The sequence below is a fragment of the Vollenhovia emeryi genome, unplaced genomic scaffold, assembly GCF_000949405.1.
Source record: "Vollenhovia emeryi isolate VEMERY1.0 unplaced genomic scaffold, V.emery_V1.0 DF939128.1, whole genome shotgun sequence".
Taxonomy (NCBI): Eukaryota; Metazoa; Arthropoda; class Insecta; order Hymenoptera; family Formicidae; genus Vollenhovia; species Vollenhovia emeryi.
Window position 1 is genome coordinate 1,987,345 of NW_011967238.1, and position 17,637 is coordinate 2,004,981.

The 17,637-nt window shown below is 44.0% G+C and overlaps 2 protein-coding genes across 4 annotated transcripts; both read right to left on the reverse strand.

Annotated features, from left to right (window-relative positions):
* Positions 1-198: 198 nt before the first annotated feature.
* LOC105568624 (serine/threonine-protein phosphatase PP1-beta catalytic subunit) lies at positions 199-13,127 on the reverse strand. 3 transcript variants are annotated; one of them, XR_001009443.1, is made up of 7 exons: positions 12,852-13,127; positions 11,788-11,859; positions 3,577-4,064; positions 3,373-3,471; positions 3,044-3,283; positions 2,775-2,946; positions 199-2,351 (listed from the first exon to the last, which is right to left on the reverse strand). XR_001009443.1 is itself a non-coding variant. In XM_012024440.1 (6 exons), exons 1-6 carry the CDS (start codon positions 12,901-12,903, stop codon positions 2,839-2,841), a joined length of 1,059 nt encoding a protein of 352 aa, XP_011879830.1. In that variant the 5' UTR covers positions 12,904-13,127; the 3' UTR covers positions 199-2,838. The 3 variants fall into 3 exon arrangements, 2 of the variants coding, with proteins under 2 accessions (XP_011879830.1, XP_011879831.1); XM_012024440.1 differs by having other exon boundaries at positions 199-2,946; XM_012024441.1 differs by lacking the exon at positions 11,788-11,859 and having other exon boundaries at positions 199-2,946; positions 12,852-13,126.
* A 1,408-nt stretch (positions 13,128-14,535) lies between these two features.
* Positions 14,536-17,019, reverse strand: LOC105568623 (mortality factor 4-like protein 1). The gene is made up of 7 exons (XM_012024439.1): positions 16,902-17,019; positions 16,541-16,721; positions 16,334-16,451; positions 15,561-15,863; positions 15,265-15,477; positions 14,789-14,958; positions 14,536-14,708 (listed from the first exon to the last, which is right to left on the reverse strand). The coding sequence occupies exons 2-7, from the start codon at positions 16,566-16,568 to the stop codon at positions 14,536-14,538; spliced, it is 1,005 nt and encodes a 334-aa protein (XP_011879829.1). The 5' UTR covers positions 16,569-16,721; positions 16,902-17,019.
* Between the last annotated feature and the right edge of the window lie 618 nt (positions 17,020-17,637).

Here is a 17,637-nt window from a genome sequence, read left to right on the forward strand (position 1 = left end):
TAAAATGCACATGGTATGTAAGTGAGAAAATCCTTTAACAATTGGATTAACGCAAATTTAATATCTTATCATCCAGAAAAATATGTATCCTATTATATAAAACCAGAATAATTAAAGATCAACTTGTTGCGCAGTATATTCATTTTCTCGTACCTTCTTACTAAAGAGCCAGGGAAGAATAGCAAGCTGAAAGAGAGGTTTGTACAACAATATGCATGTTTATTATCTGAAAGTTTTACATCTCTAGGATGCCATTGCATAGCGTGTTCCGTCATCGACGATTCGAACGATGTAACAACCCACGATAGTCGCAAACTCCTCTCACGAGAGCGCCTCTTATTTAATTATTTATTTAATAAAGTATCGTCGAATCGCGACCGGCCAACCCTTTACAAATATAATATCTGTATATAATATATGAATCTCGGACAAAAAGAACGCATATATCAGGGGATCACAACCGCTCCTTTGACGATAATTAATCTTGCGATTCTTTTTTCTTTTTGAGGGGAGAGAAACGCAGGGAGGGAAGAGGTGAGGACCTTCCGTTTCATCCAGTTCCAAAACATAACAAATTCGCACACTGCATCTTTACGTACGAACAATAACTTCGTCAAACGCTCCCTGATAACGTTAAATAACAATCAAATAATCAGTAACCATTGAGTAAAATATAGCATAATATGAGAGCCAATCGTGGCGTCGCTGCCACGAAAAGGCTTGCTCCGTTTGATTGATCTCTGCTTCGCGATGAATTTTCAGTTTTGATGTACGGTCTTCGTGTCTCCGGATCGTGTCTCTTCAATCACAATAGTTCGCACGACACCCCATCAATTGTCAGTCTAAATTTAATTGTCCAGAAACGCGCTTTATCGATGCCTCGTTAATTTTGACGTACTCATTTATTAGTTGTATGGATATTTCGCTAATGTTATCACTTGAAAACACAATTTCGCATTATTAGGGAAATGCGCTCTCCCTATAAATACAATTTCATATTTAATCGGTTGCTACTTCCGTACAGCACAGCATTTTCTTCTTCATACATAAGTCATTTCTAAGATTCCTGCATGTGTACAGAATATAATAGTATTTCAATTTTTAACTAAACACATATTTCTCCGGCATATGCGATTTCTGTTGTGCGGACAACCGCAAATAATAATACAATGTCGCTTACAAATCAAGAGCGCAGCGAGAAAATTTTAATGCAGTTAAGTTTGTAAAATAATCGTATTAGTGACTTCTACAGCGACGAATCCAGCATTACTGAAAAACATTTGAATAATCGACAAAGAAAACCAAGTTGAATGAACATATGATACAATTCAAATAAATGCACCAAACCAAATGCAATTTGCCATCGTATGTCTTTCTGTTCAAGAAGTTAGTGAATTTTATCCAAGCACGTGTGCGAAAGTATATCTTACGTCTAGACATGCAAACATAAATACACATTGTAACAAATGCAAAATTTCAACTCGTCAAAATCGAAACACGCAGGTCCGGCTGTAAAACCATTGTTGAAAGAGATTCGCACGATTCGAAATAATCTTTACGATATGTGATAAATCTTTCATAAATCAGATAACCAAGTGCACATTTGCATTCGCGTTTCGCCCGCATCGCGAGCGTGAAAAGCCGAGATTCTACATCCACATGTTTTTCCCAGTATAACAATGCCACATGTCCTCGTTTTTCTCTTCTTCACGTTCCCCCCTCCTTCCAATATCCTTCGAATAAAGGCGTGATCTCTAGCGTTTTATCTTAAAAATACTAGTCCTCTATGTTGCTTTCCAGATTTATCGCCCGAGAACAAACAACCAAATTCGTCTACGACATATCCCTGGACCGTGCAGTCACTACCACGGAATACTGCACATGTCGACATAATTCAATTCGTAATGGATAATGAAAAAAATAAATGGTCAAAAATATATATCTATCTATATACACGCTCAGCATCTCACGAAACGATGACATTTAAATTAGCTGCTAAAGCAATGATAAAAATACTATTAAAAATAAAATTAATAATAATAATAATAACAGCGAGTCTCATAATTACACTCAACATCAACAAATAAATACAAATGAAAGTGACAAAATGCTTTTTTAAAAAGCGCCAGCTTTACCGAAGGATCATTTTGTTTACGGGAGATATAACTGCCGCGAAATTCTGAGAACCGATCCTCCGTCAAGTACGATGATAATCGAAACTTGACACAGCGCGGACTGTTCGTATCTCTTATCTCGTTAAAATGCAATTGAAAGAGAGATAAATCTTACACATGCTCTTTTAAAGGTAATGTTTATCAGTAAGGTTAATTCTGTATCTCGACGTCTTCGTGCTGAAACACATGAAAACCAAAGGTTAGATCAGATACGTAGCATCTGAGGCACTCGATGTCGTCGACAAGCGCGTCGGCTATAAAGCATTTACGAATTTTTCGCAAGCCCATGTGTCCGAGTGAACGAATCCATACAACATATCACTGTCCCGTAAATCATGTCCACTTAAATCGTGTCCGTCCCGGAGTGCGTGTACATGTGTTGGAAATGTCGCGTGCTAAACATTACATCTAAATCATCGGCGAATCATTGCGCGAACTTAAATACATCGAGTAACGTCCTACATTTCGCTTCCTTCCGCTCTCCTTTCACTTTTTTTTCACTGTTCAACTGATAATCGTGGGAAACAGACTCGTAATAATGCACATAAGTGGTCAGCTAGTGTGATTAAGTAAGCTTTGACAAGCATAAAGCAGATTTACCTAGCATGATAGCCTCCATTAAAGATAATCGCGTTTGTTGCTGTGCAGGTTCGGTTGAAGGCTGTCATTTCTTTTTCGCTGGATTCCTTTGTGGTGTAGATGGTCTACCGGCTTGACCCGTGTTCATTCCTCCATATTGGTATTTTGCCTTCTTTTCTGACGGTTTCAAGATCTGCAAAAAGATGCGATGGGCACAATAAAGTCAAAAAGTTGCCATCGACGCCATTAGGGACGAACGAAAGGAAAGCTTTTTCTCTCTGGCCAATCACCTGGAAACTGCACATCAACGTTTCGTCGACGCTCATCATTCCGCCGGCATTGTCGAATTCGCCGCAGTAGTTTGGCGCGGAGAAAAGTGTGACAAGTTGTCGCTTGGCGAAGAACTCGTAGCCATCCTCGACCACTTGATGCGCCCTGCATATGAGATCCATGTCGTGACGATTCAGGAACTTCGACACGACGTCTGGACCGAATGTGAATGAGACTCCTCTGTCATTTTCGCCCCAACCCTACAACATTATCGTGGATGTGCAATTAGAGCCTCCTGTATTAATCGAGTCGGCGCGTTAACGTTTCGCTTTACGTAAAAACATCTCACCTGAACATCTTTATCAGGATCAGACCATAAGAGATCACAGAGGAGACCGGTATCAGGTACATCGGTTGGACGCATGATTCTTCTGATTTGTTCCATTCCCTGAAAAAGAAAGGCCAAGTATAAATGTATCTACCGATCCAACGGTTTCTTCTCACGTGAGAAATCGAATCGGGAGGAGAGCTCCGTCGTTTCTCCGCTAATCACCTGCAGGTCAGGACTGAGCCCGCCGTGGCAACAGAAGATCTTCTCGTCGATGATCGCGGCGATCGGCAAACAGTTAAAGCAGTCCGTGAAGGTCTTCCAAAGCTTGATGTTGTACCGCCGCTTACACTCGTCGTAGAAGCCGTATATCCTGTTTATGCTGGCGCACTCGTGGTTGCCGCGCAGCAGGAAGAAGTTCTCCGGATACTTGATCTTGTACGCCAGCAGTAGGCATATCGTCTCCAGCGACTGCTTCCCCCGATCGACGTAGTCGCCCAGGAACAGGTAGTTGGCCTCCGGCGGGAAGCCGCCGTACTCGAAGAGCCGCAGCAGGTCGGTGTACTGGCCGTGTATGTCGCCGCAGATCTTAAGCGGCGCCTCCAGCTCCAGCAGGATCGGCTGCTGCAGGAAAATCTCCCGCGACTTGAGGCAGAGGCCGCGCACCTCGGCCTCCGACATGACCACGCTCTTGCCCGGTCGACATCCTCTGACTGTATGCCCAGAAATGTTGCCGGTTAATTGCACGGTTTTACTCAGGATCACTCGCATCCTTCATTAGTGCGGCGAAGTCTACGTCACGTGCGTATAATTGTCAAGAGAACTAACGGTGAAACGAGAGCGCGGCAACAATTTGTTTACACGTCTATCAACGGCTCGACACGAATTTACCAGCTGATTTCAATCTCCTCTCAAAGGAGCTCTCTCACGTCGGCAGACAAGGGTCTATCTTTAACGTAAGAACGGGCAGATCTATCTCTGGCAAAAAAATCAATAATGCCATTGTCACGTATAATTAGCGCCGTACTTATATCGCATTACTTATATACCGCTACGCGCGTACACGCTTCTGGAATTACTCGAGCGCGACACGGCCAATAATACATCATTATCCCGTTGATCTACACCCCCCGCCGTTCAGGTCTCGCCCGGTTCAGACCCCGCGCCGTGCACCTTCGACTCCGCCGTACGCCGGTTACGCACGGTTATGCAATTCTTCGATTCGCGCGCCGAGCGGAGGAACAATGGAAAAACACCGCCGGCTTGTATCGACTTGCGTGTTCTCGCCTTACTCGCGCCGGCTGTCCCTTCTCTCCGTTAGCCGCGCCGTCGAATCGATAATGACGCCTAATGAGGCGCGCTTCTCCGTCCGCCGCACTAATGAGGGACGGTCACTCCTTCTCACAGGTACACCGAGCATAACTCTACTTTGGGGCATGGAAGATGATCAAGTTCTCTGCCGGTATTAGCCGTCTCAATAAAAAAAAAAAAACAGGGGTGACACACGATTACAGATTACGGTGTGGCCAGATCATCTCTTGCCTATTCTCGAGCAGTTTGCACACTGGGTACAATCACGGTACTTCCGGCGTGGTCTACGGTGGTTATCGGCATCGATTATAATAGCGTCTCAAAGGCGTGAAATTACTGATAAGCTCGCTGGACAATGGATATAAATGTCTCGGGACAGTGCGAGTCTCTCTCCCTCTTACGACGAGAGAGAAAGGGGGGAAAGGGGGGAAAGGGGGGAAGAGCTATTTCCGACACGAGATTCAACGTGACGGAGACTCAAAACACCCACTCTAACTATACACTCTGGATCCTAACTGGATCCCGAGGCTCCGGACGAGCTTCCCACGCCCTTCCTAATTTCTATCCCGGCCGAATTTCGCGCGAGCGCAACGTAGAGCAAGTGCATCAGCGAACACGTCTATTGTTTCTGCGTGTGACGTAATTGTACTTGTCGCGAAACTCGTCGTTTGCAGTGTCACAAGTCGAAGCGGGGATTCGTCGCAATTAAACGACCGGCGCGGACCTCGGTGGAAATGAAAATTCAAATTAAGTTATTACAATCAAGTTATCTTCCTCGCACTTTTTGGCCGTGAAAGTCTACGCCTCTTTAACGTTGATGCGTTCGAGAGATGTAAACTTTCACGTCCAAGATGCGGGGAAAACAAGTTAATTTGGTAAAAAAAAGAAAGTTCGAATTGCGGTGTAGACTCGTGGACAAATTCACCGGCGCGTTTAGCCTCGATATTTCACAAAGGTGTCGAATATCTTCAAGTGACGTCACTCGACATTCAAAGCGTTAATAAGCGGCGAAGGCAAAGGGAACGCGATGATTTAACCGACATCCAGGTGCAGGCCGTCTCTCTTTATGACGCTATGGATGTGTCGTCGGATCCGTCGTTTTATTTATAGGCATAAAAGGGAATTCACGGTGCGGCTGAACTAGTCTGATACCGGCTATCGGAAAACTGCATATTAGCAAGGTCACGGCGACTGTAGAGCGAAGATGCAGAGATTCCATTACCCGGCGGAGAAGCTATTGTCACACTTTGCCGTTACACGGCCGGAGTGTATATATATATATACTCCAGGCGAAACGCCTGGAAATGTCACTTTGCACCGCGGAGTCATCGGACGCTTAAAATAAACGCTTAAAATAAGCCGGAATAAAAACGGAGTTCTTTCCGAGATCCGGAGACCCACTTCGGCGACGACGGCACAAACGTCTCCCGCCGCGTACGTTGGCTCGCGCTAATGATTTATAACGAACTTACGTAAAAATCTTATCACACGGGATGCCCGATATATCCTACATAACGCGACGCTTGTTCTTAACGCGGATCTGTTAAAATTCAATCGGAAGATTTTCTCCGTACACAGTTGGAAAATTTGTGGTTTCTCGTTAAAAAGGGTGCCGGTTAAAATTTTTGTGGTGAACGTTTAACACATTCATGTGTTAATTGGCCCCGTTGTGTTAATTGACCTCAAACGTAAAATCATTAAAATAACTGAAAAGAAATGTTAAAACAACACAAGGTGTACTTATTTTGTAATCTGGCGCAATACATATGTTCTATATTATTAGTAACAAAATTTATCAGTTAAAATTTGCAGAATAAAATGTTGATTTCATTCTATACAACATAAGTGATTTCGAACCGTCACTTGACTTATTACATCTGTAAAATGTAAAAATTACATTTTTAAATTCATTTTGTCATTAAAAATATGTTAATTTTACACAAAATTTACTTTAAGTTATTTTGAGATTTCGATTTATTTTGTGTTAAAATATTAACAGAGTATTATTGTGATTATTTAGCATATCCATATTGTGTTAAATTAACACAAAAGTTTGTGTGGACCGCTTGGGACATGTGATATCTGTTAAATTTAACACAAATTTTTCAACTGTGTAGCTTTTCCATCTCGGATGCAAAACTTGCAGCGACACACGTGTCAATAAATCGTCTCCTACGAAGTGGAGAATATATCGAGGGAATGTATGATAAATCAGAAATAACTTGTCCCTGGAGGAGGTTAAAAATAATTGTAAGGTCTCGTTAACGAAGACTCTGGAGCTCGAACTTTATGTCGCTTCAGGGACACGTGAACGTACTTGCCGTGAATTTACGGTAAATTTCCAGGATCGCCCGCGCGTGACAGCTCCAGAATTTAGAAAACCGACCGATAATTTTAGAGGAGAATCGCGAATCTGACGAAATCCCCGCGTTATCGGTATCGCTTTTATTATAAATCACGCATGCGCCCGAGGTGAACTTCACCATGAAAGACTAAGAATTTAAAATAATTCGTCCCTGAAGTAGATAAAAATAATTTGTTGCCGCGCCGGAGCGAACTGAAGTCTCACGAGCAAGATATTAATGAAAGCTCGGGAATACGTTCCGAGACTAATTAACAGTAGCTAATCTCGAACTGCGAATCCCATCGAACGTACGTACAATGATTAAAATCGCTTCCTTGTTTCATAAATGAATATTACGGTAAATATCAGGGTGTCCAGCGAACTCAATGAAAAAAAATTCCCTGACTTTTTCAGGTTTTCCAGGAGCCGGAAATAATTTTAACTTTTTTCAAGATGCATAATTTGCGTACACCTGTATGGTAAATCAAGTGAATGTTAAATGACGGAGTCCTTGAAATATTTTTCTCGGAAAACAAAAGTCCGGAATTTAAAAAGGTAAAAAATTTAAATTAAAGCAATTATACCATCTATGTATAATACATTGTGTAATAGGAACGAACATATCATAGCAAACCATTCAAACCATCTGTGATACCGTATGTAATCATATATGATGCTTTCGTTTTGCTCAACTGCATTTTGTTTGCAACTTACTAGATGGTAACTTACTTACTTATTGTTAGATGGTGCTGTTTAGTAATTAATCTTTTTTTATAGTTTTGTCTCAGTTCAACATATTGAAATAAAATAACGCGACGATGAAAATATAAATTACCGACCACGCTTATAAATAAATTGATGTTTAGCAACCCAGAAAATGAGTGTACTGTGAGCTAAAGAAAAGTTTATTTTTTTAAAAACTTTAAATTATTCAGAAAAAATGTGAAACGATGTAAAAAATCCAGATAAATTGTAAAATTTCCCGACTTTTCCCTGACATTTCCAGATTTCCCTGACCACTGGACACCCTGAATATGATACAGCCGTTAAATTTTTGCCTCAAGTACAGGTCACTTTGCACACGTATCCCCGACATGTGAACTCACAAACGCATTAATTCGAGCGTTAAAACTAACCGATGCTAGACACGTTGAATTGAATGTTAATTGCAACGATAACGAGTAAAGCCAACGGCACACGGTACTATTTTTCCTACTGGATCGCTTGCGAGAGCCAATCAGGATTTAGCCTTAAATCACCTGATCTAAATCACCTGGCACTCGTAAGCAATCCAGTAGGAAAAATAGTATCGTGTGCCGTTGGCTTAAATCGTAAGACAATTAGTGCGTGCACTCTACAGATAATGACGCCCGATAAGATTATCCTTCACGATCGGAGAGATTACTTTAATCGAGACCTGCATCTGTACGTACTCTCTAAAAATCAATCAGTGCATTATCGCTAAAAACGTTGAACAGCTGCTGATTTGCAGTTATAAGTAACACCACTGCGATTTCCACTGCTTTCAGTGACAATCCACCGATTGATTTTTCGCAAGGTTGGGAAGTAACTCCTTTACTTGTAACGAAGTTACAGTTACAATTTTCTGGTAACTCTAACTTAACTCCGTTACTTTCTCTCCGTCTGTAACTGTAACTTAACTCAGTTACACTTTTTCGATAACTAGCAACTAATTTAACAGTTACTTTATATATTTTTTAAACCTCCACAGATCACATTAGGCCTTGCATGAGCGCACACACGCCTTTATCGACACTTGACGATTTAAATGCAGCTTTGATATTTTTATTTTCATTGCAAGAAAGTAACTGCAAAGTGACGATTCGTTACTTTTTAACTGTAACTATAACGCGTTACTTTTCAGAATTGGTAACTTGTAACTGCAACTAGTTACATTTTCAGCGAGAAAACCGTAACTGTAATCGGATACTTTTATTAAGTAACTTTCCCAACCCTGATTTTTAGAGAGTACAATGGCAATTCTACATTTCTTTAAGACTTCCACGACGGTCGATAATTCTGCAGATTTTGCAGGGGCAGAAGAGAGGAAATATTCGAATGCGGGAAGAAGGTACAGTAGAAGCGCATGCTACAAAAATTACGGATCGCACAAACACATCTATTATACCCAAGCGTGCTCTAACACTCAAGCTAACATCTCCAACGTTGCTCGACTTTCACGTGGATAAAGCATCTCAAAACGAAGAAAGCTACAAGTGCGAGGGGGGCGGGGGGAGGGAAGAGAAGTGATACAGATCCTAAACGATCGGCTAAGTGCATCGACAGATCCAGAAATAACTTCGAGTGGTTCGAGAAGCGGTTTGTGTGGATACTTGTATTCCAAGTAAGATCGTGGATTCGTTTCTCTGAGTAAGGAGAGTGTAACTGTCGTGTCTGAGGGTCCGAGGGAGGCTCGACAGGATCGACGACCGGGGAGCAAAGCGGAGGATCGCATTTTACGCGTGCGGCGGGTCAGTTCTCCTTCGCCCGACAGACAAAAAGACAACGAAACAAAAAGAAAGGAAGAAGAGAGAGAGAGAGAGAAAAAGGAGCTGAACGAGCGGCACGCGACAAAACGTGAGGCAACGGCCCGTAATTCGCTGCGCGCGATTTAACGCTAAACGCGGCTACCTGAATGTCACCCGACCCCGGACACCTCGCGTCATCCTCTTTACGTTACGACGATAACTTTTTACGGCCGCGCCGTTTCTCGGCCGTGGAGCTTTAACGTCGTCTCAGCTTTAAACGCGACGCCTAAACAGGAATATAAATTGCTTTCCATTCGGCGACAAGTGGGCTGCCTAGAGCCCCGACTCTGCTTTCCATTTAATTCGTGTCACCGTTGCGCGTCGTCGGTGACTCGGAGTCGAGCCCGCCGGGTGCGCTCCGCCTCGGTATCGAACGTATCCAAGACAGAGAGAGAGAGAGGAGAGACAGATGCAGATCGAGTGCCATTTATCAAATTACATGTGAGCGCGCGTGACCTTTTCGCGTAGCGAAACCAAATATTGCGTAATCAAAATTGTAAACCAATTAGGTTCGTACCGACGAGTCGTTACGGAAATTAATGCTGCGATTCTAAGCAAAATCGTAAAGCTAGCGGGCACACTATGCGCAATTCGTAATGCGTGATTCACAGAAATTCGCTATTACTATCACGTGGTTCGCAGTTTATCATTCGTAATTTATTATTTGTCGTTTTGTTCGTGTTAACTTCGGCAACTTTTAACCGTTATTACAGAACTTGGCATAATAAATCTACAATTGGTCAAGTTTCAATATTGGTAAAAAAAACCTCAATTTTCGTCGAAACACCGCTCGGCTAGCGAATCACGGCGAATGGCGAACTTTTCCTCCTCACTGTTCACGAATCACGTATAGTGTAGCGCCAGCTTTAAAGCCTAATCTACAATGTGCTCTCTGCGTCCAGAAACATTCCATTTTATACGAGCAAATCAAGACGCTTAAAAAATTTGTAGACAACATACGATTGTACGGTGTACAATATACAATTTATCCACTTGCGCAAATGTTTCGAACGTATTTGTGTTGACTACAAAGTAGAATGTTTCTAGACGCAAAGAGCACATTGTAGATTAGACTTGAAACTCATAAGAATAGCGAATTCGGTCTGTTTACAGTTAATTCTTACATTTAAGAATCACATTAAACCCTCTTGAAACACTTCTTAGCCAGTAAAGTGATTTATACAGCATCTTTTTTTTTTGCTAGATAGTTTCTGAACATGTATTTAAGACGACCTTAAATTAAAGACAAGTAAAATAAGAATTAAACTTAAATATATTGAAATATATTGAAGTTAAGTAAAATAAGAATTGACCATGAACGAGCGTGCGCTCAGTGCGCACTGGTGCAAGAAACCGAATTCGCTACAACTTACGAGTAATTTGCAATTCTATGCGCACCTCTACAAGTGGTACGACATACGGTACGCAAAGAATTGCAGATTACACGCAAGCTAGTTCCTACGAGTCTTACGAGTTTCTTCGCGTCTAGAAACGTTCTATTTTGTAGCCGAAATTGGCGCACATTAATAAATGATACGATCGCGCATTGTCGACAAACTTTTCAATGCATTTCGATTTACTTGTGTAAAACAGAAAGTTTCTAGACGCGAAGAAGCACATCGTAGATCAGGCGTCACAATTTTGCTCAGAACCGCAGCATAAATTAAAACGTATTTCCGAGTGGCTCGAGACGTTACACCGGCCGCGTTATTTCCTCCTCGACTTCCCCGCGCGTAAACTGCTCCTGTCGTTCATCATTTCACGGCTACGGACCGCAGCTGACTCGAGTCGGCACAGACGTTGAAAAGGACGTCGCGTAAGAAGGGAAACGGAAATCGGCGTAGATCGAAAAGGGCGCGACGACGTCTCGAGCGCTGCACAAGCGCGACTTTCCTCCCCCGACTCTTATCTCGCGCTCAACAGCACGCAAGTGTTATATTCGGAGCCACGTTTAGCGATAACGAACGCGACGCCAAGTGGACGCGTGTTTACATGCCGGGCCGCGGGACGATAACGGAATACAAAAGTCAGGGAAGCTCGGCCGGAGGCGAACGCCAGGAATACAATTCTCTACGTGGGGGAGTCTGTCGTTTCCTGTTGTTGCTGTGACGGTAGTAGTGATGTCGGTGGTGGTGGTGGTGGTTGGTTGGTTGGTGTTGTCGATGGTAGTGGTGGTGAAGATGAGACGATTGTGATGGCGGTGATGGTTACTGTTGTGTAGTAGCTGCGTACCGACAAAGTCCGACGAGAAAATATCTTTTAGCTTGGCTTTCTTCTGAACCTGGTCTTTCTGCGTGTGGTATACTTTACCGCACAAGGGGGTTCCCGCATTCGCGTAGCATGAGAGAGAGAACAAACAAAAAGAGAAGAGATTTGTTTCGTTTTCTGCGGCTGAAGAGAGAACGAGGGATAAAAGATCGTGATCGCACGGTGGTCAGCGGCGCAGGGGGCGGGCGGGGAGAGGGGGGGGGGAGGTGGTTGATGCGGTGGCGGTTTGCGCGGAGGCGAGGGCTCTTCAAGTCGCGAGAGAGAGAGAAAGAGAGAGAGAGAAAGAGATATAGTTGGAGGTGTATTCGCAGAGAGTGAGAAAACGAGCGCGAACGGTGAGGTAGAGGGGAGTAAAATAGCGCACTCGGGGCGGGAAAAAACATAAGAAGGAACGAAAGAAGTGAAGGAGATAAGGAGAGAGAACAAAAGAAAAGCAGGAAGGGGGAGAGGAGAGGGACGACGGTCCCCGTCAACTTTCTCACTCGGTTTGTATACCGCGACGGCGATGACCGCGGCAGTCCGGCGGACGCGCGGGCAGGATCGGATCGATACCGTCCCCGCGTCTTTTAATCCGATCGACGGGGAAGTCGCGGCGGCGGCGACGGCGACACGGAGGAAGGACGCGCGCGGTACGGAGCACCGCGTCACGGCTCCCGCGCGATACGCGCCCTCGAGGAGCGATGGAAGGAGAGAGAGAGAGAGAGCGAGAAAGACGGGAGGGGGAGGGGGCCGCGACGCGGATCCGGGGCCCGGCCGGGGACCGTCGCGCGACAACCGCGGGGGGGAGACGCGAGCGGACACGCGTGCGAGACGCGCGCGGACGCGATTCGGGAGTCGCGCGGCGCGTCCGAAGACCCGGCTGCGGGTAGATCGCCGCGGCCCCCCGCGCGCGGACGACGCGCGACACGGCGACGGCGACACGCGCGCGCGACACGCGGGGGGGCAGGGGGGGGTTACGCGCACCGGGGCGTCGCGCGGGCGTCCTCTCGCGCGGCGCGTCGGCCGCCCCCCGATCGCAAATCGCATACCTTCCAGCAATCTCTGTATCAGGTTATCGATATTCAAGTCGACATCCGCCATTTTTTCCTGCCACTGGCTGACTGGCCCGATGTTCGCGGACTGGCTCGTACTCGCCTGGCGCGCGCATTTGCACCGCCGCGACGCGAGACGCAACCCCGGCGCGTCCTAATACGTGTGCGTGCCGTTATCGACTGCGGGTTTCTCGCCCGGGGCGAACGCGACGGACCGTCCTTCCGCGTCGAACGTCGCCGAGAGACTCGACTCGACAGTCGACCGCTCGCCGCGTACACCACAAGATGGCCGCCCGGCGCGCGTCCAGTGGCGCCCCGTCCTAGGAACAACCGCGGGCGCCGCGCGCCCATTGGCTGGCGAGCGTCGAACAAGCGGGACTGGTGGAACGAGCGCGCCACGCGGTTATCCACTCAACTTCCAGTCTTTTAAATTTCGCCGGGAAACGTCGGGAAGCATTTTATTCTTTCAATTGTATTTTTTAACGATACTGTGTTATATTTGTAGATATTACTTGGTGAATAATTAATGTTTTTACTTAATTCATTTAAACACCTATTTTTTAGTCTGGTGTCTAAATATCTTTTATTGTATTTCACTGTCTTTAATCGTATCTTTTAAGCAATACTATATTATATTTCAGATTATGGGTGTATTCCTATTTCTTCTCAGTACTACTCCCAGTACTGGACGCTATCACTGAATTCGGCTTCTGGGGGGTCGATTCTGTATCTTACACCATAGTGAAAATGCTACAAGTGAATAGCTTTGTCTCTTTCTAACTCGTACCCTTAGAAAAAGACAAAGCCGCTCATTTCTAGCATTTTCACTATATTGTAAGATACAGAATTAATCCCCTGAGAAAAATCACTCCGAACGAAACATCAGTATCCTTCGTAATAACATAGCAGTTATTCTTTTCTAAATGCAACCATCCACACCTCTTCTTTGATACTGAATGCTCGAGACTATTGGGTGTACTGTCAGTAGTACTGAGAGGAAACGTGAACACACCTTACGTTTAGAGACATTATTTAGTGTGAATGATTACAGATTCATATTTTATTAAAATCCCAGTTTTCACCAACGCCGTATAACTTTGATTCTTAATTTAATTCACTCCAACTGTCCCCTTAGAAAGAGACAAAGGATGAATCAAACTAATAGCGAATTCGGTTGCTTGCACGAGCGCGCACTGAGTGCACACTAAGGATTGTTTACGAAATATTTCAAGAAATATTTAAGGTGATTCTTAAATATAAAAAATTGACCATAAACAGGCCTCAGTGTGCACTCAGTGCGCACTAGTGCAAGCAATCGAATTCGTTATAAAATCGAAGTAAACGACATTGGTGAAAACGGGCATTAGGGACCTATTTATTAGCCTGGTATCTAAATATCTATGTATATCTAAACTATCGCGTTATGTATCAACGCATTCGTCGTAAATATTTTTCTTGATCGTCGTCATCCTCACTTCGCGATAATTTATTTATTGTAACAAAATGATAGCTAAATTATTAAGGCAATCCATTTAAGGTAACGCAGTTGCGTGAATAGCTGCGTGATAAATGAATTCAATTAGCATTGCTGCGCGCGTGTGAGAGCGAGCGAGATATTTTACATGAAAATAATACACTTGTTTCAAGTACAAATGAAATTTGCAAGATAATTACTCTCGGTTTAACCGTACTTTCGATGATAATCCGGTGACGGGTCAGTGTAGTCCTGTTGAAGATTGAAGAGCTCGGTGCTGTTCTTCTGCAAGTATTGCAGGAAATCGTGAAAGTGCGACAGCAACAGCTGCAAACTCTTCTCGTCTAAAGGCGTGTAAGACAGCATGCTGCCGAGCCGCACTGCAAAGTTGTGATTGTCGTCTGAATAAATACGACGCTTGAAAACGAGCCAAAGTCTCGCGAAGAAAGCGCGCTCTTACCGAACAGCCTGAGAAGATGGAACGCTCCGTACATCTGACTTGGCAACGTTTCCGGACTCTCGTTCATTACCTGTATAAACTGCGGCCGTTCCCACTTGTAGAGTAGTTGAAGGCCCAGGGTGATGTTGAAATACTCCCGAATACCCTTTGTTACTTCCAACATGCTTTCTCTAAAACAATATCAAGCCGCGCATACATAGAGGAGTCATCTATAAGATTCTGATATGAGATAGTAGGTTTTCAACGCCCAAATTCAATCGCAAATCTTTCTTCGCAACAATCACACAATCAATTTTCCACTAAACAGAATTCACTCCAAGGGCAATAAATTTATGGTGGAACCAACAGATGATGCCAATTAATTTAGCAGAAACTCCACCATCTCATAATAAGGGACTTTGCTGTCTCTCTCTCTATATATACATTTGAAAAATTTCATTTATAACAAACAAATTGTCGATTCTCTTGCGTTATACCTAATGTCGTTGGATTTCCCGGCTGATTTTGCCTGCACGTAATCGTCCAAGATCTTGTCGACTGTATTTTGCACGGGAATCGCGGGTAACTTGTGGTGCTTGAGTATTATTTCGGATTCGTCTATCAGCACAAACTTCAATTCTTCGGGCAACTTGATCTTGACTTCCACTTTCGTGAGATACTCCTCGGTATCGCCAGACGGCTCTAACCGACTAAAAGAAGAGTCACAAAAGAGTTTCTCAGAGTAGACTGTAATGCGCAATTGTACAGAGGCAACAGACACTGCACGACAAACCTTCGTTTCTTACGCGGGGGTTCAGACACGGACTCCTGAGAGGACGAAGGCGTCACCGTGCTACTTGTACCCTTGCTAAAACGGCTCATACTTTTATCGGCGACGGGAGTGCTCGACCTACTGTCCGCATCTTTCTCTCTACCTCCTTCGCTCCTCCGCCCCTGGGTTTTCGTCGTCGTAGTCCCCTTTTTGTTCTTCTGGGCAGACTGCTGATTCGAGTGTGCTCTTTGGACCTCCCTTTGTTTCTGCACGTTCGCTTCATTGTACTTCAACACTCTGCTCTCGGGCACCCATTCGTCCCAGCTATTTTTTTTGACAAAAATACAGTTCGGTGTATAATTCAGCTTTATCAGCTCGACAAACTAAATATATGTGTAAATCTATTTCAGTTAAGGTTCTATATAAATTGAAGAAAGAATTTTATCAAATTGAGATATCCTTAGCCTTACAGATGTATTGTACTTGTTAATAGCAATGCGAATGCTTATCCTCAATCTATAGAGACACATATACCGCCTTGCATAAATAAATCCTGCGTATTAGGGCCAGAGCACAAAGCAACGTAACAGCTTACGACAAAGATGTAAGCGTAAACTTATATTAGCGCATAAGCTTTGTCGCGCTTACCTCCAATCACATACGACGTTAAATTAACGCCAAAGCTTGTGCGCTATCTACGTTCACGCTTGCGTCTTTGTCGCGAGCTATCACGTTGCTTTGTGCTCTGGCCCTAAACTCACGCGTACGCAAACACAAGTACGCAAAAATCTTACTTCTTATTCCAGCCGGCGTAGTGAATGAAATATTTCACTTGCTTCTCTTTGGTGACAGACGACTTCAAGCACTTGGCTTCGTAGATCAACGGCCCGTGAAAGCACAGAACCTTTTCCCCTAAAAGTATATAAGACACAATGTTAACTCAATCCAAGGGGATACGAAGGAGATACTTTACAACTGCAGGGAGAAAGAAAAAGCCGTACCTTCTTGAAATTTACATTTCGGCGGCATTCTCGCGCGACGCCTGTATTATCTTGTCTATTACACAATAAAATTAACGTTCAGCCACGACGGAGTGGAACAACAATTTACTCTCGTACAGCACTCCGGTAGTATTCACTGTTCCTCCCTCGGACGCTCCGACGATTATGCGACTGTGTGAGTCTACAATAAGTGATTTAAGATAAGAAATTGACCAATCACAGTCGAGTACTCTCCTCTTTGAGGTCCAGTTTTTCTAACCTCTTAGTAAGCTAACAGTTAAATTAGGTCTATCTTTGTCTAATTTGAAAAACAAAGACACATATAGGATTTAACCGATTGAAAAACTATTAGTTAACGTACCAAGAGGTTGGAACAGCCGACCACTGTGATTAGTGGTCGATGCAGGATGCAGGTTCAGTAGGCTGGATTCACATGGAGCGTAACTTGCGTAGCGTAACCTGCGTATCACCAATCACAGGGTCATTCTGATAGAACCGTTTCAATAATTCCGTTGAAATAGTTCTGTGATTGGTGATACGCAGGTTACGCTTAAAGCCCGTATCAGACTATGGATTGGGATTGGGATTAGATTGAAATTTGACCAATCAGAGTAAAAGTTACTGAACTTGAGATTAGTAAACTTTAAGGCCTTTGCACGTAAAAATGCGTTAACCGTAACCGTAATTTTAGTCCGTAATCGTAGTTTTCAACACGTACAGACAGATAAAGCAACCCAAGTAAAATTCCGAAGGTTACGGACTAAAATTACATAGGTTCCGTAGGTTATGGACTAAAATTACGGTTACGGTTAATGCTTTTTTACGTGCAAAGGCCTTTACTGTGATTGGTTAAAGCCTCCGCTACAATGATTCTCGGTTCTGTCTACAATGGTCGTAGTCGTAAGAATAATCGACTGCGATTGGTCAATTCTTATGCGACTGACTGAATTGACCAATCGCAGTCGATTATTCTTACGACTACGACCATTGTAGACAGAACCGAGAATCATTGTAGTGGAGGCTTGATACGGGCTTTACGCAAGTTACGCTCCATGTGAATCCAGCCTTAGCGCTTGCTAAGCGCTTTGCGCTCATTG